Source organism: Plasmopara halstedii (assembly GCF_900000015.1).
Source record: "Plasmopara halstedii genome assembly, contig: Scaffold_1343, whole genome shotgun sequence".
NCBI lineage: Eukaryota > Oomycota > Peronosporomycetes > Peronosporales > Peronosporaceae > Plasmopara > Plasmopara halstedii.
In genome coordinates, this window is record NW_020188258.1 from 980,474 (window position 1) to 1,001,912 (window position 21,439).

The window sequence follows — 21,439 nt, forward strand, 5'->3', positions numbered from 1 at the left end:
ATTTTAGGTCAACGACCTTTCGTTCTTTACAAGAACGCTTACTCCAAAAGTAATTATTGCCTTCCCAAGGCTAATTTACTCTTTGGTTTAAATTCAAAGCTGATTTTTATATCTTTTATCATCCTAATTCTAAAAGATTATATTTTCCTACATATACTAAATATATACAGTAAAATCTCAACACATGACATAACTCTGGCTACCTAGCCCCGTACCGTATTCTTGTTTGGGTGTGGTCACACCATGCACATCTCGTGTGACACCCCCCCGTTACAGATATACTTAATATCATGTCTGAAGCACATCAATACGAAACATTTATCTCTACTATGTTCAATATTAAAATCTTCTGTACTGTAAGATTTGGCACAATAGTGTAATGTGCACTACACCATACTACGGTTTCCACATATTGTTTTAGTTATATGTCTCTTCAAATAGGTTGTGCCAGTTAATATTTGCGTCAGCAAGTACCACATTTCAAATTACACATAATTAATTCTCTTTATCAAGGACCACATCTTCTTTATTGTCTAGCATCTCCTTCCGAAGCTCACTCATCCGAATTCCGATGCGGTGCTCAATTTCTTTTTTCGAAATCTTTATACTCTGGGGCAACAGGGACGGAAATACTAGTTCGCGCGGCGGGCCTTGACTTTCCACGAGCGCAGCAGTTATCGGATGGTAAACTGCAGGGGCCGCGCCGTGTTTGGCCTCATAGCGCTGCACTCCCTTGGACAGGCGCCAATTGTGAAACTCCTCACGACCAAATATTACCAGTGCACCTGCTGCTGCTCCAGCAGCAGCACCTTGAAGGCCTCGAAAATGCCCTCCTGATTAGTAATAAAACATGTCAGTCATGCTACTTCCTTTTTCAAGTTTCCAAGCATAGCATTTGCTCCAAAGTCAAGAAGTTCCTTCTAGCTTACCAACTAAACCGGCGTAGAATCCACCAGTGACAGCCCCAGCGGCAGCACCAGTGATCCAATCTTTCTTGTCATTCCTCTTGTCTGCAATCACCTCTTCAAAAGCTGAGCAGGACATAGATACGAACCATAAACAACCATTCTCATCTTAACGTATGTAGTTGCAAACTCAAATAAATTTACCGATATACGTTGAGGACAACATAAAAAAGTTGGAGCCCATCGATGCGGCGTAAAACTTTACACTTTCATTACGCAGCACCGCCAGGACCGCACCTAATGAAGCTCCCATAGTTCCGGCCATAGAAGCACCAATCAACATATGCTTGATGGCTCCTTTGGCTTTATCTATCTCATACGATGTCAGAAAAACAATCCCTTATCCTTCCTGATCCAGCAGTCGCTTTGAAGCCTTACCCAGCGTCTCCTGCACCTCAGGACTTCCGTCGAACATTTTTGTGGCAAATGGTGTAAACGTTAGGTGTCAAACATAAGTCCTCCACATCAATCTGCTTCATACATATTACAAGTCCAAAAGTTGAGACATTCTGCACCACTCAACTGGCCAGAAAAACCATCACTTAAAATTCACTTAGCATTCCTCTAACAACTCGTGCAAGATGCCCCGTCAGCTTTTAGCTACCCGCTATGTTACCATTCCCGATGACGTCAAGCTAGTGCTTGACGGCCGAAAGGTCACTGTTACCGGTAAACGTGGCACACTTAATCGTGACTTCCGTCACTTGACGCTTGACATGCGTCGTATCAACAAGGAGCAACTTCGTGTGGATCTGTGGTTTGGTAACCGTAAGCAGCTAGCTTGTGTGCGGACTGTCTGCTCCCTGATTGAGAATATGATTACGGGTGTGCGTGTTGGATATCTGTACAAGATGCGCTTTGTGTACGCCCACTTTCCCATTAACGTAACTTTTGAAAACAATGTGGTGGAAATTCGTAACTTTTTGGGTGAAAAGCGAGTACGTCGCGTGACTCTGTCGGAGGGTGTCCAGTACGTGCGCACAAGCGATGTTAAAGACCAGATTGAGCTGAGTGGCATTGACCTCCAGAAGGTCTCGCAGGATGCTGCTAACATCACGCAGGCCTGTCTTGTTCGCCGTAAAGATATTCGTAAGTTCTTGGATGGTATTTACGTGTCGGAAAAGACGAACATTGAGATCGAAGAGGAATAAGGTTGCGTGGTTGGAATTTACTACAGGGGTTTGATGCCGTTGCGAGGAAAGAGATCGTAATTAGTGTTTAAATAGACCTTATCGTGCTCTTTCGCCGTCACTGGGTTGACTGCAGCAATGTGCTGCTTTCTTCTGTCCGGGCGGGTTTTGTGTTATGCATTGCGAAAAGTGAGATTGATTCTATGCAATCAATTATCTCCTTTTGGTCTGCCTATAGCATGGAATCCTCCTTTAACATCATTCTGATCTGCCCATGTAGTTAACTGCTACAGCATTTGTCGTTTCCTCTCGATTTCCTAAGCCTCTGGTATGTAAATGGTTATCATCGATCAACTCATGTTTGGCAAAAAAATATTTATCATCGAAACAATGTAGTCGATATGACTCCGTTATTGTCCAAATGCAATCAAGATGTGAAGTGTATTGCTTTGATACCGCCTCTCCTTGTTAATTTCGGTAATATTCAGCGAAGCGCGACCGCTTTTAGCACATTTTTGCAAATCATATCGAAACTAGACTCAAAAAGGATACAAAACCGGAGTAGTAGCTTAATTGCATTCGTAAGAGTGATTATATCATAAAATCAATCCTATTTTTGCAAAATCTGTGCTTTGCGCCTACTAGTATGTACAATTATTCACCTGTTGACTTCATGTCTCGATGTGGATTAGATATAGGTCTTTTAAAGCTGCAATTAATGGCTTTTGTTAAGTTTGATAATATTTGAATTGAGTCCCCTCTTAATGTTACTCATTTGTAGAGCCAGTTGACGTTAAGCATTTCCTCGCTTAGTATGTTCGGACCGTCGTAGCTTGATTTATATCGAGAGAGATACGAAGCATCCCTATAAACCTTGTCTTTTTCAAGCAATTGCACACACTCCTGATGTCGTGAAGACTTCGGCCACGCTAATAATTGTGAGCGTTCGTATTGTCTGAGGTGTGCAAAATTATCATCTCTAAAGTTTAAAGATGTAATATATATTCACAAGTCGAACTTTTTAACAAAGTGTTGCAATTCGTAGAAGCATGCATTGTATTGGTCTTCAATTCTATTGTCAACACAATCGCCCACGTATGAACATCGCTAAAATAGGTCAAAAGGGTTAGCTGGCGAGGGTGGCATCTGCACTGGAGTTGGCGCTCTTGCAAAGTTGCCAAACCTGCATGACATTATCATTAAAGCAATCACCAAGTAGACGATGGTAGATAACCTACGCATTCATATCAGCGGGTATGTTTTGCAAAGGGTACGCGAAAGTGGGCGTTTGATCTTGAGATCTGTTAAAAAAACAGGAGTCAGCTCTGACAAATACATTTTAATTTGACTTGGTCTATCTTACTGCGCATTCGAGCTTGGCCCCGAAGACACAGAGGTCGCCGGAGTATTACCAGGATAGCTGTTGAAGCCCTTTTGACTCGCGGGTGCCTGAGTCGTCAAGCCAGTCACTCCCCCACAGCTCGTGCACGATGCCTCTGCTTTGCTGTTTGAGCTACCGAATCCTAAATTGCTCAGATTGAGAGATGCAAAAGGGTCATTCACCGAAGCATTTGATCCCGAGATCTGCACATCAGCCACAATTTGGTGAATATAATATCTAGCAATGAGCGACTAGTAATCTAGGGCACTGGCTAATAAATCTGTATATGCGTACCTTGACTGAACTTGACGCAGGCGCGATACTTTCGGCCAAAGGAGCTTGGAATTGTCCCGGAGGCCGCAGTGCTGTTAAGTGATTTGCATGCTGAAATCGAGACATTCCACCTTGCTGCCCATTCCATATGTGCTGCTCTGGTTGTGGCGGTGATCTGTAAAGTGCTGTTTGCTGCTGCACCTGACTACCATATAGGTTGGAAGGCATTGATTGTTGCGGGAAGCCAGCATTAAAGCCGCCGAATTGGGGGTTGTTCACATTACCAGCACGAAATTGTTGCTGGGCAGCCATCACATCGTTGTTACTACTGCTCATACCACCTGCATACTGAAATGGATCAGCCATTACACAATGCTGTTGGCTGAAGCTGTTGCCGGCTGGATAGGCGTCTGACGACCCGACATTGGATATAGAAGCTTCACCGCTGGTGCTTGGAAGCGTTTCAAGGAAAGCTGGAAATGAATCGGCGGCGGAGACAGATACAGACGAGTCCGGCTTTCGTGCAAAAGGATCCATTGCAGGATTGGACGAAGCTGTTCTTTTCGCGCTGTTGGAGCCCGCAAAAGCCCCGAAAACGTCCCCAGATCCACCGAATGCATCAGTTACATTTCTGTCTGGGTTTATCGCAGGTGATATCGCAGCTAAGCCGTCAAAGACTGATGGCGATGGCGCAGATGGGGAGCCAAATGCGTCAAACAGCGAAGCGTTTTGCTGAGTTGAAGCTATTGTTGATGGAACGACAGCCGTCACGTCAGTAAATGGATTGAGTATTGCTGCAGCATTCTGCATGTTGTCGGGTTGGCTGGTCGGTGCAGAGGCTTCATGAGCTATAGATGGTGATGGCAATGCAGGAGTCGCGTGATTCAGAATATCAGGTGCAAGCGCGGTATGATTGAATCCAAACAGGTCATCATCGGGTTTCTGCCTTGTGCTCAAACCCATTATATCATTCGTTGCGGACGGCACGCTGGCCTTAGACGTAGAAAAGTTTGATCCAGGAGGTGGGGCAATTTTAAATGAGCCAAACTTTGGGACTTGCGGGACTGGAATTTTGTCCACTGTCACTAATTTCGCTGTCTTACTCAATTTCGAAGAATCGCCTAACGATCCAAAGTCGTCAGTCGTGTTTGGAAGAGCTGGACTGTCAAAACTGCTAAAATCTTCAAAAGATTGTATTACAGTGGTGGACAATGTGCTGCTGTTATCGAAGTTGGAGAAATCTGCAAACTCAGTAGTCTTTGTTGATTGAAGGCTTGAATTACGCAAGATGTTGCCACTATCAGCCTTTCTCTCCTTCTTGCTGCTTTTCTAAACGTTGTTTTATTCATGCCACTATCAACAAAATGCAACACTGCAATGTAAAAAATATTGATGATACTCACCATTGACGTTTGTTTCGTTTCTTCATCTGCCGATCCATACACCCACCTAAGAAATAATAACATGTTAGCTGTGGCGGTATAATACGTCATATACTCATCGCACTTGCGATCGATATAGGTCAGTCGAATAAAATTTCGCGTGCGCTCGCCGTCCGTGCCTCCATTCGGACGAAAGCTCGGATCGTGTTTGCTTCGCCAGAATTTTTGCGCTGCCTCGTTACCACCGCGTTTAATCATGTTTTTAACTTCGCTCTCGGTGAATTTAGACATAGAAATGGATTTAACTCGGTGTGCAAACTCGCGGCTAGTCACAATAGGCACAACAGCAGCAAAAAGATCATGACGAGCTTTAAGGCATTGCAGTAGTGCATTCACTCACTGTATACCACTACAGGCAGTGCAGACGAAAGTGTTAAAGTCCAAACAGACGTACTGGGGCATCTGTTAGTAGTTACGAAGAGCAAGTCAACGTCATTACAAGTGAAGAAACAGCTGAACCAAGAGCACTGCATTTTACGTACCATCTCGTTGCAATCAAAGCAGCGTTTATTGGCTGGAATGGAGCGCTGAAAGTCTCGCAGGTCCTGGATTAGTCGCTCCTCCTGACGCTCCTCGCTTATCGGACCTTTGGCCATGCTTGCGGGGAGATCGCGACGGCAAACTCGCTAAGCAGGGGGTCGCCACACCGCTCCACAATGCCAATTAAAGTACCACTTTTCGGGAACACCAACTTGCAGTAACATTCTAGTATGACCATCACTCGGGTTGTCTTCGCGGCCTTTGGGCCGAGGATCCAGCCGCACTTAACGACTTCCGACTTACTGCCATGAGCTCATTCGACGACGTGGATCTTATTGTGCAATGGATCCGCGATCGAATCACACTGCCCGGATATAAGCCAAAAGCCTGGGCCTCTGCCGACCTAGCGACGGTCAAGCAGTTTGCAGAGAATAAGGGCATACCGGCGCTGTTTCTGGCTATGTATAACGACTCGCTCACAGTCACAACGACAGCTCCGCGCGGATATGATAGCGTGATGTATTATGTCAAAAATGGGCAGACGATCTTGACTCCTGCCAACATAAAGAACGTTCTGCAATTTGGGACGGTCGAAAAGGACGTTATCGCATCTTTACTGCATCGAATGGACGGCTACTATCTTCAGAGACTGCAGGATAATTGGTCGTGGCCTGAAAGTGTGCAAAAAGAGTTTACAAGCCATTTTTTTCGCTTTATGTCCAGTTTAACCGAGACGGTCAATCGTGGTTGTGGCAAAACTGTGCTGTATTTGCCGCCGGTGAACCTGAAGCAGATTAATCATAGAGACAAAGACTTTGTGCAGCAATTAGAGTCTATAGTAATTCACTGGACGCGGCAGATAAAAGAGGTCATCAACAATCAGGACAATGTTCATGAGAACGAGGGTGCGGGCCCACTAGAGGAGATTAAATTCTGGGAGCATCGAACAGAGGATCTCTCAGGAATCACTGATCAATTAAATCGCGACGGAATGATCGAAATTTTAGAGATTTTACGAGCCGCTAAGTCGTCGTACTTACAACCCTTTGAGACGCTCTCCCAAATCATTAAGCAAGGCTCAACTGAGGCAAATGACAATCTTCGTTTCTTGCGAAAGCTTGTCCCTGTCTGTGAAGAAATTGCAAGTGCGCAACCTCACGAGATTCCTTTATTGCTGCCGAAGCTGCTGAACTTCATTCGCCTCATTTGGATGTACTCAAGCCACTACAATACGGATGACCGGATTACAAGTTTGTTACGCAAAGTGAGCAACGAGATCATCAATGTTTGCTGCAAGAAAATTTCGGTGTCGGACATATTAGATGGTAATGTTGAGGCCTGTATACACTATCTTGACAAGAGCATTCAGTGTGGGGTATCTTGGAAACAAGTTTATCGCAAAACGTCCGAGGCTGTAAACAGGACTGCTTCAAACTCTGACCGTCAATGGAACTTTGATGAAACGGGGATTTTTGCGCAGATTGACGCATTTGTACAGCGTTGCCGTGAATTACTGGAAGTATGCGAAGGTCAGGTTCAGTTTGGACGCAAGATTAGCGGAGGTGCACAAGAAGCTCTTCCTGCATTTGGAGGGACTCGTAGTATGGACATTGTGAGAAGTCTAAATGGCATTGAAGCACAGTTTGAAAGGCACATTGATCGGCTTCGCCTGCTGAACTATAATGTTTTGGACGTCAAAAACACTAGCTGGCACAGCGATTTCAATTTTTTTAAGAACGGAATGAAAGATCTTGAGGCAATGACCCAAAATGTGATTATTGGAGCATTCGAAAGCATATCTACAGTTGCTGCTGGAGTAGATATGATTCAGTCATTTAAAAGAATTGCTAAGCGCGAGGCAATCAAACGGTGCATCGAAAAGCGCATGATCGATATCATTGATATGTTTAAGACAAATATTCTGTCAATTCGTAATTTTTTTGAAAAAAACAAGCAGGTGCCCCAACTGTCACCTACAGAGCCTCAGTTTTCTGGTGCAGCATTATGGGCACGAAGCTTACTATTGCGTGTGACTGACGACCTTATGCGATTGCAAGAATTAGCTGACCCTTGTAATACAGCTGAGTGTGATGAAGCTCAGAGCGCCTACGATGGATTGCGACTGGTTGTCAACGAATACATTCAGCGCAAGTATCACGATTGGATTGAAAGTTTGAATGCAATAGGAAACACAAATGCACGATTGGAAATCCCTTTAATGACAAAAGCTGGATCTGATGCTACCGTTGTGCCTCCCATCGTGAATCTTAAGTCTCACAATAAGGATATCAAAATGCCTCATGATACAGAAAATACACTGATTGGACGAGAGAAAAAAGGACTGCTTCAATGCAACTTTGACCGTTTTTTGCTCAACTTGTTTGCGGAGGCTCAGTATTGGCAGTACTTTAATGGCGAAGTTCAGATCCCCTACATGGCACATGACATCTGTAACCAGAAAGAACAGCTGCGCGTGCTCCGCGAACATGTGATGCTAGTAGTCCGAGACTATAATCGCATCTTGCTGGATCTTTCGTCCACTGAACGAAGATTGTTCCAAGACATTATCCGCAAACTTGACCGCCGGATCCAACCTGGGCTACAGAAGCTCACATGGGTCTCCAGAGGAGTTGTTGAGTGGTTTGTTGCAGACTGCCGTAAACACTGTGAAAGCACATACAAGATTGTCCAAGATTTTCAGGAAAACAAGAATGTTGTGATAGAAAACTGCAGAATGATTAGCGGCTTTATTCATATCTTCATCGAGCGTAACACTATTTATGATGATGGTGTATTCGAAGCAAAGCAGATTTTACATCGAGAGGAAACCAAGAAGCAATTACGTGAAGCATATCAAAGAATTAGCTCTACGATGACAGCAACGTATGAACATTTCGCCTCTGGTCCTCCTGAAGTGCGACGGGAGTGGAATCGATTTGCGGAACGTTCGGATAAAATGCTAGAAGACGCGCTTCGGCAGTCCGTGAAGAAATCACTTCAGGAGCTGTCGAAAGCAATAAATGGTGATGCCAAAACTGATCCAAGACCTTTGTTCCGAATTCATGTCGTGCTTGAAGACAACAAGGTGGAATTTAGGCCGTTCATGGCTGATCTCACTCAAATGGTAAACATGGTGGCGAAGGAAATGTTTAACGTGATTTCTGTTGTGCCCCGCTTGGTAACTTCGCTCCCGCAACAGCAAAGTGACAGCACTAATACTAATGCGGAAGTTCTTAGTGGTTCATGTGCTTCTGCGGACGAAAACCACCCTGCTGCTGTGAAAAGTGATGGCGAGGTCTGCGCGATGACCAACGTTGGTGAAGAATTTACCAGTAACAAGGACAAGGCTTACTCGAGAGTTTATTATCCAACAAAGCTGAGCGTCTCTACGGATGGAAATAACTTTCATCAGTCCATTTTTAATGACGAGGAGATTCTTAAAGTTCTTGTGCATATTATGAATGGTATGTCGTCCAGTGCCACCGAATTACAGAAGTACTTAGGGTATTGGGATAAGTACAAACTGATTTGGAATCAAGACAAACAAGCTTTTATTCGTCGATATGCAAAAGCAAACCGACCATTGCAGCAATTCCGAGCAGACATCGAGCGTTACCGTGAGCAGCAGATAGGAATCCAAAACGAGGATCTGACGAACACCATCAATTTCATTCAAATAGATACGAACTTTCTTAAGGCTAGTTTAGTTGAGCATACGGTACAGTGGATTGGTAAGTTAACGGGTCTGCTAAATCAGACAGCCCGCGGCGAGTTGAAAGAGATCATGAATATGATGAAGGATAACACGCAAAAGTTACAGAGCAAGCCCGTAGATATGGATCATCTGAGCCAAAGCCTTCATCTTTTACAATACGTCAAGGAAAGTATGCCTGGGATTGTGTCTCGATTTGAGCCATTACAGCACAAGTATGATCTGCTGGCTGAATTTGATGTCCAGGTAACCGAAGAAGAGCAACGAGACTTAAATAATTTGAAATCCAACTGGGAGGCATATGAGGCGATATTGCTGGATGCGACAACAATGCTGCATAAATGCAAAGTTAGCATGAAGCAAAGTGTGCAGGATTCCGTGGCTGACTTAAATAGCATCATGACCGACTTACGCGCTGAAGCCGAAGCAACCCTTCCTTATTCTGGTGAGCAGCAAACGAAAAGAGCACATCAGATCCTTGCTGACTTTCAAAAGAAAATGGAGTCGGCACGCTCTCGCCAAGATACGCTAAGAAAAGGGCTAAAGATTTTCAATATTGAAGAATTCAAAAACGACGGGTTTGTTCAGACAGAAAAGGACCTTGAGCTTTTACAGCAGATCTGGACTCTAACTGACGAATGGGAGGTCGTATGGGCTTCATGGAAAAATACAGTGTTTTACAATATTGAAGTCGATACGATGGAGTCAACGGCTGCCCAATTTTATAAAAAGGTACTTAAATATCGCAAAGAGATGACGGACTGGCACGTTTGGAGCTCTTTAAAAAATAACATTGAGCAATTTCGGCATACTCTGCCTTTGATCCAAGATTTAAAAAGCCCTGCACTTCGAGCACGTCATTGGGCTCAGCTGAAGGATGAAATGGGAAAGACGTTCGATACGGAGTCTGCTAGTTTTACCTTGGAGCGCGTATTTTCTCTCAAATTTCATGTGTATGCGGACTTCATTAGCACGCTGTCGAGTATTGCGGGCAAAGAGCTATCTATTGAGCAAAATTTAGACGCGATCGAGAGGCGTTGGGCTGCAATTGACGTCGACATCACAGACTACAAGGGAACATATCATAAAATTCGATCGGCAGATGACTTATTTACAGCACTTGAAGATGACCAAGTGCAATTATCGGCGATGAAGGCCTCACCATTTTTTGAGTCTTTTGGTACGCAAATAAGGTACTGGGAAAAGACTCTTTCGCACCTGTCCGACGTCATTGAAACATTACTTAGTGTGCAGCGATCTTGGATGTATTTGGAGAGCATATTCATGGCATCTGAGGATATTCGAAAGCAGTTGCCACTGGAAAGTCTTCTCTTCGACGAGGTTAATAGTGCTTATTGTCGAGTGACAGATGAAATAGCAAAGGTGAAAAATGCATTGAAAGCTACGCAGGAACCGGGTGTTTTAGAGACTATGGTTGCTATGCAGGAGAAATTAGATCGGATTCAAAAGTGTTTGAACCAGTATTTGGAGACAAAAAGGATACTGTTCCCTCGCTTTTATTTTTTGTCAAATGACGATCTGCTTGAAATTTTAGGCCATCAAAAAGACCCAGACCAAGTGCAAAAGCATATTAAGAAATGCTTCGAGGCCATCAAAACTCTCAGCTTAATCCCTCCTGGAACGCGTGGAAATCAATCCTTTGAGGCTTCAGGAATGATCTCACCATGCGGCGAGCAGGTGATGTTTGCGTCGAATGTTGTGATCGCTGGTGCTGTTGAAACCTGGCTACTGCGAGTTGAGGCTGCCATGGTCACCACGCTGGAAAAGATTTTTGCACAATGTTTTACTGGTTATAAGGGCAAGAAGGAAAAGTGGATAAAAGACTTTCCAGGTCAGCTTTTGATCACATGTGGTCAAACAGTCTGGACTAATGAGTGCATCAAAGCACTGAACGAGGTGGCTTCAGGAGAAAGGAAGGCACTTAAGCAATTGAAAAAGAAATGGATCTCTTACCTAAACAAGCTCGCTGACATGGTGCGTGGCCAGCTCTCAGCAACTGAACGCCGTAAAGTCGTTGCTGTGATCACAACTGAGATCCATTCGCGAGATGTCATTGATCGCTTGATCAAGCAGATTTGCGAAAGTGTGAATGACTTTGACTGGCTGATGCAACTCCGCTTCTACTTTAACAAGGATCTAGGTGATTCGGGTATTTGTGAGGTGAAGCAGACGGTTACTTCATTGCAGTACTCGTACGAATATCAGGGCAATAATGGGCGCCTTGTCATTACTCCGCTAACTGATCGGTGTGTTCTCACCATGACTACTGCATTACATTTGAACCGAGGAGGCAACCCGCTCGGCCCAGCCGGGACAGGAAAAACAGAGACAGTTAAAGATTTAGGCAAGAATTTGGCGAAGTACGTTATCGTTTTTAACTGCAGTGATGGTCTCGATTACAAGTCTGTCGGACGTATGTTTGCTGGCCTGGTTCAGTCCGGTGGCTGGGGTTGCTTCGACGAATTCAACCGTATTGAAGTTGAAGTACTCTCTGTAGTCGCTCAGCAAGTTCTGACTATCATGCAAGCCCTGGCTGCCAAGAATACACAAGTCATGTTTCTTGGTTCCATGATGCGAGTCAATTCTAATATGGGAATTTTTATCACCATGAACCCGGGGTACGCAGGGAGATCTGAGCTCCCGGACAATCTTAAAGCTCTGATGCGACCATGTGCCATGATGGTGCCAGATCTTGCACTGATTGCTGAAGTGATGCTCCAAGCTGAAGGCTTTCGTGATGCAAAGATTTTGGCGAAGAAAACTACTACATTGTATGGACTCATGAATCAGCAATTAAGCAAGCAGGATCATTATGACTTTGGTTTGCGTAGCTTAAAAGCTGTCTTAAATATGGCAGGCACGTTAAAGCGCGAAGACCCGAATTTGCAAGAAGAAAACATTTTATTTCGTGCCCTTCGTGATATGAATTTGCCTAAATTTGTGTCGGAGGACTCCGTGCTTTTTGAATTGTTATTGGGAGATTTGTTTCCTTCGATTGAAATCCCCGTGACAGATTACGGCAGATTGCAAGGTTATATCGAACATGCTCTGGTAGAGCACAATTTACAAGTTCACTCTGCAATCGTGTTCAAGACGATCCAATTGTACGAATCTCAGGTGACTCGCCATTGTAACATGATTGTTGGTCAGACTATGGCAGGAAAGTCGACGATCTGGAAGACTCTTATGGCTGCCAAAACTTTGCTAGCAACCGAAGGGGTCATTGGATACTTGCCTGTCCGTGTTCACGTGCTGAATCCCAAGTCCATATCTTTGAACGAAATCTACGGCGTGTACGATCTATCAACGTTTGAGTGGATTGATGGCATTTTATCCGCCATTTTTAGAAACTTGGCAGCAGATGATAAAGCTGAAGAGAAATGGATCATGCTGGATGGACCTGTTGATACACTTTGGATCGAGAGTATGAATAGTGTTATGGATGATAATAAAGTTCTTACTTTGATTAATGGAAACCGAATCAGTATGAGCCCATCAATGGCACTTATGTTCGAAGTCCAGAATCTTGCGGTGGCTTCCCCCGCAACAGTAAGTCGTGCTGGCATGATTTACATGGATGTTGAAAACCTCGGTTGGCGCCCTATAATCCAAACCTGGCTGGCCACAACGATCAAACATCAAGAAGAGAAGGTTCTGCTTCAAGCATTACTTGATAAGTACTTGGAAAAAGTGCTGCGCTTTAAAGCCTCGGAGGTCACAGAACTAATATCAGTTACAACCTTGAATAGTGTGATGTCCTTTTGTAACCTGTACAGAGCCCTCGTTACTGCTGAAAATGGTTTGACTCCAGCCGCATGTGGAGACAAATTTGCACTCACAATTGAAAAGTATTTCCTCTTTTGTTTGACTTGGAGTGTTTTGGCCTCTGCAAATGAAGAAGGGCGCAAAAAATTCGATATCTGCTTGCGCGATATAGACTCAATTTACCCTCCTGTCAAGACAGTGTACGACTTCTTCGTTGAGCCATCAAGTCGAGAGTTTAAGCTTTGGGATGAAAAGCTACCGCAAAACTTTAAGATCGCACCAAACACACCTTTTCACAACATAATCATACCTACGATCGATACATTAAGATATGGGTTTCTCCTTCAAACGATGCTCGCAGCAGGGATCAACACTTTGCTAGTCGGCGAAACTGGTGTAGGAAAGACCACTGTAATCAACAGAGAAATCGAGGCACTTTGTGATGAGTTTAATGTGCTTGTGATGAAATTTTCGTCCGCTACATCGTCCGCAACGACGCAGGATATCATTGAAAGCGTAATGGAAAAGCGTTCCATGAATCGATTCGGACCCGTGGGGGGCAAAAAACTCATAACGTTTATTGATGACATGAATATGCCGACGAAGGACTTGTTTGGATCTCAGCCACCTCTTGAATTGCTTCGACAGTGGATCGATTATAGCTGTTGGTACGACCGCAAAAAACAAACAATAAGGTATTTTCATGATATGCAGCTTGTCACTGCCATGGGTCCTCCAGGCGGTGGCCGGTCTGTTATCTGCTCGCGTTTTCAGAGTCGATTCAATCTCATCAATGTAACAATTCCTGAACAAGCGCAGCTCAAGCGTATCTTCGAGACCATGCTCGTGCCTAAACTCGCCGAGTTTGACAACGAAATCAAGCTGCTTGGCGGACCCCTCGTCGCTGCAACCATTCAGCTTTACCAGAATGTAGTGGAAGCATTCTTACCTACACCAGCAAATTGTCACTACTTATTTAACCTGCGCGATATAGCCCGAGTAATTCAGGGTTTACTTCTGTCAGAAAAGTACTCGATAACAAGCCGCGACGGCATGCTGCGACTTTGGCTGCACGAAAACCTCCGAGTATTCTCTGACCGTCTTACTAGTGTTAATGATCGTCAGTCTTTTAAAATGACGATCAATGACCTTCTCGGGCTACATTTTCAGACAGACTGGGGTCGTTTGCTCGCTGTAGCACCAGACCAAGTGAAGGACAGCGGACCTTTGTTTTCGTACATTTCCGCCACATTAGGCGCTGTAGAAGCCAGTGCACAATACACGGAGGTCATGGATATGAAGCTGCTTAAAAAGTTTGTAGAAGAGCAATTGGAAAATTACAACGCCGAACCAGGATTCATTCCCATGAATCTTGTTCTGTTTAGCGATGCACTTTTGCATATCCTACGCATTCATCGCCAGCTCATGACGATGCGTGGCAGTCTCCTTCTTGTTGGTGTCGGTGGCAGTGGTCGACAATCGCTGACAAAGCTTGCAGCTTTTATGGGTGGCCTTAAAGTTTTCCAGATCGAAGTGGGCAAAAATTATCGCAGCTTTGAGTTTCATGAGGATATAAAAAAATTATACACTCAAGTTGGCTTGCAGCAACAAAAAACGGTATTTTTTTTCAGTGACACACAGATCAAAAATGAATCATTCATCGAGGATCTGAACAATATCTTGAGCAGTGGGGAAATACCAGGACTATTTGAAAAGGACGAGCAAGCCGGTATTGTGGACGGTGTCCGGCTACGAGCACGAGCTCAGGGTGTACGCGAGACAAAAGATTCGATCTGGAATTTCTTTATCAACGAGGTTCGTCGTGATCTACACGTTGTATTAGCCTTGAGTCCCATTGGTACTGGCTTTCGCAGTCGATGCCGACAATTTCCATCCCTCGTCAACAACACCAGCATTGATTGGTTTGATGAGTGGCCTCTAGATGCGCTACAGGAAGTAGGAATGAAGTTTCTTGAAGAAAAAAGTACCGGTACAGAAGTCCAGCGCCCCAAAATCGCTGCTGTGTTTGCTGTGGTGCATAGTAGTGTAATGCTGGCATCATCACAAATGAAAATTCGTATGAAGCGACACAATTATGTGACGCCTACCAACTATCTATCTCTTGTCACGGGATATGTAGAGCTGCTTTCAGAAAAGGCAGCAACTATCCGCGATACACGCGATAAACTGAAAAATGGCCTCGCGAAGCTCGAGGAATCTCGATTGCAAGTTGAAGAAATGTCCAAACAGTTAGAGCAACGTAAAGTTGTAGTTGCCCAGAAGAATAAAGACTGCAGTAATTTGCTGGTAGTCATCGTGTCTGAGCGTCGTGTTGCTGACGAACAGAAGAAACAGGTAGAATCTGACAGTGAGCGTATTTCGAAGGAAGAAGCTGAGACAAAAAAGATTGCTGACGATGCTGAAAAGGACTTAAATGAGGCACTTCCTGCCTTACAACATGCAATGATGGAGGTGGAAAATCTGGACAAAAAGGCGATTGCAGAGGTAAAGGTGTACACTCAACCCCCCGAAGCAGTGTCAATGGTCATGTGTGCAGTTATGATTCTTTTTGGCTTACCGCCTACTTGGGCGTCTGCGAAAACCAAGATGAACGATGTGAGCTTCTTACAGCAAATCAAGACATTCGACAAGGACTCGATTCGCGACAAAACAGTGACAGCTTTGAAAAAATACACGACGAAGCCAGCTTTTAATTCCGATGCAGTGCGAAAAGTATCGTCAGCTGCTGGAGCACTCTGCTCGTGGGTTTTGGCGATGGAATGCTATGCTGGGGTCTTTCGTGTTGTTGCTCCAAAGAAAGATGTGCTGCGCAGATCACAGCAGGCACTAGCTGTCAAACAGAAGGATCTTCAAGCCGCAAAAGAGTCGCTCCAGGAGGTCATAGAAAAAGTCGAGACGTTAAAGAAACAGTATGATACTAGCGTATCAGAGAAAAATGCATTGCGTGAAGAGGCTGAGCTGTTGGAGTTGAAGCTCTCGCGCGCTGAGCAGCTGGTAAAGGGACTGGCTGGAGAACGCGAACGATGGGTGAGCTCGATCGCCGAAAAGGATGCCAGTCTTTCTAATGTAATTGGAGATGCACTCGTCGCCGCAGCTTTCATATCATACGCAGGGCCATTCGACACGCTCTATCGTGTTTCACTTGTTGACACATGGATGAATCGTGTAACCCAACAAGCTCTACCACTGTCTTCTAAATTTACGTTTATTGACTTTTTAGCTGATCCAATAGATGTGCGTAACTGGAATGTGCACGGCCTTCCTAATGATTCACTTTCTACTGAAAATGGTGTTATCACAATGCGAAGCAAGCGATGGCCTCTGATGATTGATCCTCAAGGACAGGCTAATAAGTGGATCAAATCATTGGAGGGATCGCAGCTTTTGGTCGTGAATCCCATGATGAAAGATTTACTAAGAAAGCTAGGAAATGGCATTAGTTTTGGCTTGCCTGTTCTAATGCAGGACATTTTGGAGGAGCTAGATCCTAGCCTTGAGCCTATTCTAAAGAAGAGTATCGTGAACGTCGGTAATCGCGAGGTACTTCGATTAGGCGACAAGGAGCTAGATTACAACCGCGAATTTCGTTTTTTTTTGACAACTAAGCTTCCAAATCCTCACTATACGCCCGAAATATCGACGAAGACAACGATCGTAAATTATGTGGTAAAGGAGCAGGGACTCGAGGCTCAATTGCTTGGCATTGCCATCCAGCTAGAAGAGCCAGCACTCGAAGCGCAAAAATCCGATCTCGTCACGTGTGTGGCCGCAGCCAAAAAGAAGCTCATTGATCTTGAAAATGAAATCTTACGTCTTCTATCGGCTGCCAAAGGCTCGCTACTGGACGATGAACAGCTTGTGACAACGTTGAATGCATCGAAGGCAACATCTGAGGAGGTATTTTTGCAGCTAAAGGTAAGTGAAGAGACTGAGAAAAAGATTGATGCTGCTCGAATGGGATACGTACGTGTAGCACGACGCTCATCCACATTGTATTTTGTGCTGAATGACATGACAAGTGTCGACCCAATGTATCAATTTTCACTTGACGCATATGTCGCTCTTTTTCAAAGCTCCATTGTCAAAAGTCGAAATTTGAAAAACCAAGGTGCACTAAGCGAAGAACTTACCGAACGGATAAATGCCATTAACGAACACCATACTTATGCCGTGTATGCCTACGCCTGTCGCGGACTCTTCGAGCGCCACAAACTACTCTTTTCAATGCAAATGTGTGCTCGGGTTCTTCAGAGCCTTAACAAACTTCCTCGCGATGAATATGATTTCTTGCTTAAAGGCAGTAATCCGCTCACGCAAGCAGAGAAATGTCCAAATATTGCAACTGAGTTTTTATCCGATAGTGCATGGGCGAGAATTGTAGAGCTGAACAAGTTGTCAGCATTTCAAGGAATCACCAGCTCTATTGAACAATCACTCAAAGGGTGGAAGTCTTGGTATCAGAGTAGTGCCCCCGAAATCGAGGTTTTGCCTGGAGATTGGGAAGGTAAATGTACTGAGCTACAAAGGTTGCTGCTGCTGCGTTGCGTTAGACCAGATCGACTCGGTATTCAGGCTGCTAGATTCGCGGCGATGCACCTCGGAGCTCGATTTGTGGACCCACCACCATTTGACCTCAAGGCAATTTACGAGACTTCCAGCTACAAGACGCCACTCATCTTTGTTTTATCGCCTGGTGTAGATCCCACCAATTCGCTACTTGCTCTAGCTGAATCGTTGCATAAAACAGTCGAGAATTGTGCACTTGGTCAAGGTCAGGCAAGCGTGGCGGAGGCCATGCTAGCCCGTGGTCTAGAATCTGGAAACTGGATTTTTCTCGCTAACTGTCACTTGATGCTAAGCTGGACAACAATATTAGACGATCTCATTGAAAAGTTTTGTTCCGCAGCTTCCGCTCCTACAGGTCCCATCAATCCACACTTTCGGTTGTGGCTATCCAGTAACCCTACATCCAAATTCCCTATTGCAATTTTGCAGCGTAGCATCAAGATGACGACCGAACCACCACGTGGCTTGAAAGCCAACTTAATCCGATTGTACAATACAATCACGCCAGAAAAATTTGCGCGATGTCAAAAAGTGAAAAAGTACAAGCGCTTACTTTTCTGCTTGTGTTGGTTTCACTCGCTGCTACTCGAGCGACGCAAGTTCAATAATTTGGGTTGGAATATTCCATATGATTTTAATGAGTCTGACTTTGCCATCAGTGAGGACGTACTCGCAATTTATCTGGACGAATACGAAGATACGCCATGGGATGCACTAAAATATCTCATTGCTCAGGCAAACTATGGCGGACGAGTGACAGATGACTGGGACCGTCGCCTCATGCTCGTGTATATTTCCCAATTCTTCTCAGAAAATGTACTCACTGTCGACAAGATCCCCCTGTCTGAATCCGATCATTATTTTGTGCCAGATGACGGCGAATTGTCCTCTTATAAGAATTATATTCTTCAATTGCCACTAAATGATCCCCCCGTAGCTTTTGGGCAACACCCGAACGCTGAGATTGCGTCTCAGATCGACGATGGACGAGAATTGCTCGCAACGATTTTATCACTGCAGGCACAAGACTTCGCTGAGGGAGGCAGTGACAACGATGACACGGTATTGGGAATTTTACAAACGCTACGAGAAAACCTTCCTCATCACTTTGATCTTGCAAACATCAAGGCGAATTTAGCCCCACGTAGTGACCCGGATGCACTCAAAACAATTCTTGTGCAGGAGCTTGACCGCTACAATAAGTTACTGTATGTAATTAATATGTCAGCATGTGCGCTGGAGAAAGGCATCCAAGGCTCCGTCGTCATAACCCCGGAACTTGAAGCTGTGTACAATGCACTGCTCAACGGTACATTGCCTCAAGCCTGGAGTTTTTGCTACCCTTCACTCAAGCCATTAGGTCCGTGGACTCAAGACCTCAAACTCCGCTGTGAACAAATGGATAGATGGGCCAATCAAGCTCAGCCAACTGTATTTTGGCTTGCAGGATTGACTTATCCAACTGGTTTCCTCACTGCACTTTTGCAAACAGCAGCTCGAAAAAACGGATTGGCAATTGACTCATTGAATTGGGAGTTTATTATTCTGAATCAGAGCGAAAACGTTTTGAATACAGGCCCCAAAGATGGCGCGTATATCAAAGGACTGATCCTCGAGGGTGCGCGCTGGGACTTCGACCACGATTGTCTCACAGAACCACACCCAATGCAGCTGCACTGTGAAATGCCTATTTTACATTTTCGTCCTGTGGAGGCCAAAAAGAAGTTTGCCAAGGGGATGTATACCTGTCCACTTTACATGTATCCGTTGCGAACGGGAACGCGTGAACGTCCTTCATTTATAATTGCCGTTGATCTCAAGGTAGGACCCGGCAAGACTCCAGAATTCTGGACCCGACGGGGTACAGCATTATTGCTCTCTCTAAGCACGTAAGACAAGAACTAACTAACTGTTCTCGTACCTATTTATACCGTGATCGTCCACTGTTCATTTTCATCATTTCTAGCTAGCGTCAATCCTCGGTCGCTCATAAATAGTTGCAAAATGTTCGCGCTTAACAATCGTTGGTATTAGCAAACTTTCAGGAATGTGGCTGGCTGTATTGTTGTGATTTACAGTCAAGTATATCTGCAATACACTTTTCTGGAGATAACTTGATATTTGATATTCGATATAACTCAAAAGCGAAGACGTACTGATACCCAACATTAGCGGACCCGGCTAATTCCTAATATCAAACGTATACTCGGCACATAAGAATATCCATCTTGCTATTCTCTGTGAGAGATGTGGTTACGACGTTGCTGTGCACAACGGCGTATGATCTGTATAGATCACAGATGGCTCAGTCAAGAAGTTGTACCCTGAATCCAACGAGAGCATATTTCTTTGCAAGTAGCTCCTTGTCATGGACAGCATAGTTTCTATCTGCCACATTTACCCGGGGAGACTCTAGCGCGATCACGCATTCATGCCCTTTGGCATCGGCTTGGAGTAAAACACAGTCCATGGAAAGGCGAAAGCGTGCCAAACGACATGAAATTGCTAATCTGAATTCGGCAAATCCAAAACCGCGGCACACATAAGGCTTTCGTTTTAGCCATAAATACTGCCTCTTTGCCGTACACTATCATCACCATTTCACCTTCTTTGCAAGAAGATTTGTGAGTGGTTGTATAATTTGCATTCTACTTATGCAAGTAAGAGCCACTTTCTCAAGATCTTTCGGAACAGAGGCACTGGTCAATCTACAATGATTTATCCTTGCGGGTTCTGCATCAAAGCTGCGTAGCTCTTTGCTTAAATGAAGCTAAGCTAAGATCACAGACCTTACGTCTTATACTAGTTCCATTACGCGTATAGTGGATCGCAATTCGTTACCTCCAAGAGTACGCACAACCTTAACCAAGGCAAGTACACTCCTCCAATCAAAAGCCAAAACTGTTCTTTTTTGTTTGGTTTGCGTCAGAGCCGCCAATTTCTAAATCTATAGGTTTTCTGATGAAATAGTAAAACCTAACTAATATGCATAACCACTGGCAGTCCTGCCACGTAGTGGCTCATTGTCAAGGTACACCATTGTGTGTTCACACCATCTTGTGTGACCTGACCTTTCAGACCAGGGTACGTGTAACCCCGTTACACTCTCCCTCGTCAAAATTGTGAATACCCACAATCCACGTTTAACTGTCGCCTCATACGAGGCTCGCGTGTCTTAGACACCTTTACGCCCCCAGGGCCTTCTTCGCATTCTCTGCTCAATAAGCCCTGTGTCTATGACACGAAAATCACCCAGTCTCGCTTGTTTCGGGAGCGCCTGTGGGCAGAGCCCTTCTTCGTCTTCTGCACGAGGTGCATACCCGGACAATACGTCCGCGGCTTCACGGGAAGCGCATCCCGAGCCCTCGACAACCGGGCGATGCACACCGCGTCCGCCCCGGGCGACGGATTCTTCGCTGTGGATTTTGGAGGAAGTTGACAACGAGTCGAATACTCCTTTTTCGGGATGGGAAGAAGAGGAGGGCGAGTTGCACCACGGCGTGACGTGAGCCCTGCTCGAACCTTGCGGATACCATTTCCGTTCCCCGACCTCTGACTTCCGGGGCAAGTGCTGTCATTACCAATCACCTCGACGAGTCACAAGAGCAGCAGTTGGAGGCTGCTCAAAGGGCGACTATAATGCGCTTGTATCCACGTTCGGTCCTTGACCTTCGTGCGGAATA

General features: G+C 44.9%; 4 protein-coding genes across 4 annotated transcripts; 2 read left to right on the plus strand and 2 right to left on the minus strand.

Moving 5' to 3' along the window:
- Nucleotides 1-495: 495 nt before the first annotated feature.
- On the minus strand, nucleotides 496-1,380 carry PHALS_01219 (uncharacterized protein; the record flags this gene model as incomplete). The annotated part of the gene is made up of 4 exons (XM_024731042.1): nucleotides 496-833; nucleotides 930-1,031; nucleotides 1,110-1,274; nucleotides 1,344-1,380. 4 exons carry the CDS (start codon nucleotides 1,378-1,380, stop codon nucleotides 496-498), a joined length of 642 nt encoding a protein of 213 aa, XP_024581259.1.
- A 166-nt stretch (nucleotides 1,381-1,546) lies between these two features.
- PHALS_01220 (60s ribosomal protein l9) lies at nucleotides 1,547-2,116 on the plus strand (the record flags this gene model as incomplete). Its single annotated transcript, XM_024731043.1, has 1 exon — nucleotides 1,547-2,116. The coding sequence occupies one exon, from the start codon at nucleotides 1,547-1,549 to the stop codon at nucleotides 2,114-2,116; it is 570 nt and encodes a 189-aa protein (XP_024581260.1).
- Nucleotides 2,117-3,202: 1,086 nt separating this feature from the next.
- PHALS_01221 (Predicted GTPase-activating protein) lies at nucleotides 3,203-5,787 on the minus strand (the record flags this gene model as incomplete). The annotated part of the gene is made up of 8 exons (XM_024731044.1): nucleotides 3,203-3,278; nucleotides 3,334-3,396; nucleotides 3,459-3,679; nucleotides 3,771-5,078; nucleotides 5,153-5,198; nucleotides 5,256-5,456; nucleotides 5,532-5,593; nucleotides 5,674-5,787. The coding sequence occupies 8 exons, from the start codon at nucleotides 5,785-5,787 to the stop codon at nucleotides 3,203-3,205; spliced, it is 2,091 nt and encodes a 696-aa protein (XP_024581261.1).
- A 191-nt stretch (nucleotides 5,788-5,978) lies between these two features.
- Nucleotides 5,979-19,649, plus strand: PHALS_01222 (flagellar inner arm dynein 1 heavy chain beta; the record flags this gene model as incomplete). Its single annotated transcript, XM_024731045.1, has 2 exons — nucleotides 5,979-11,764; nucleotides 11,789-19,649. 2 exons carry the CDS (start codon nucleotides 5,979-5,981, stop codon nucleotides 19,647-19,649), a joined length of 13,647 nt encoding a protein of 4,548 aa, XP_024581262.1.
- Nucleotides 19,650-21,439: the final 1,790 nt, after the last annotated feature.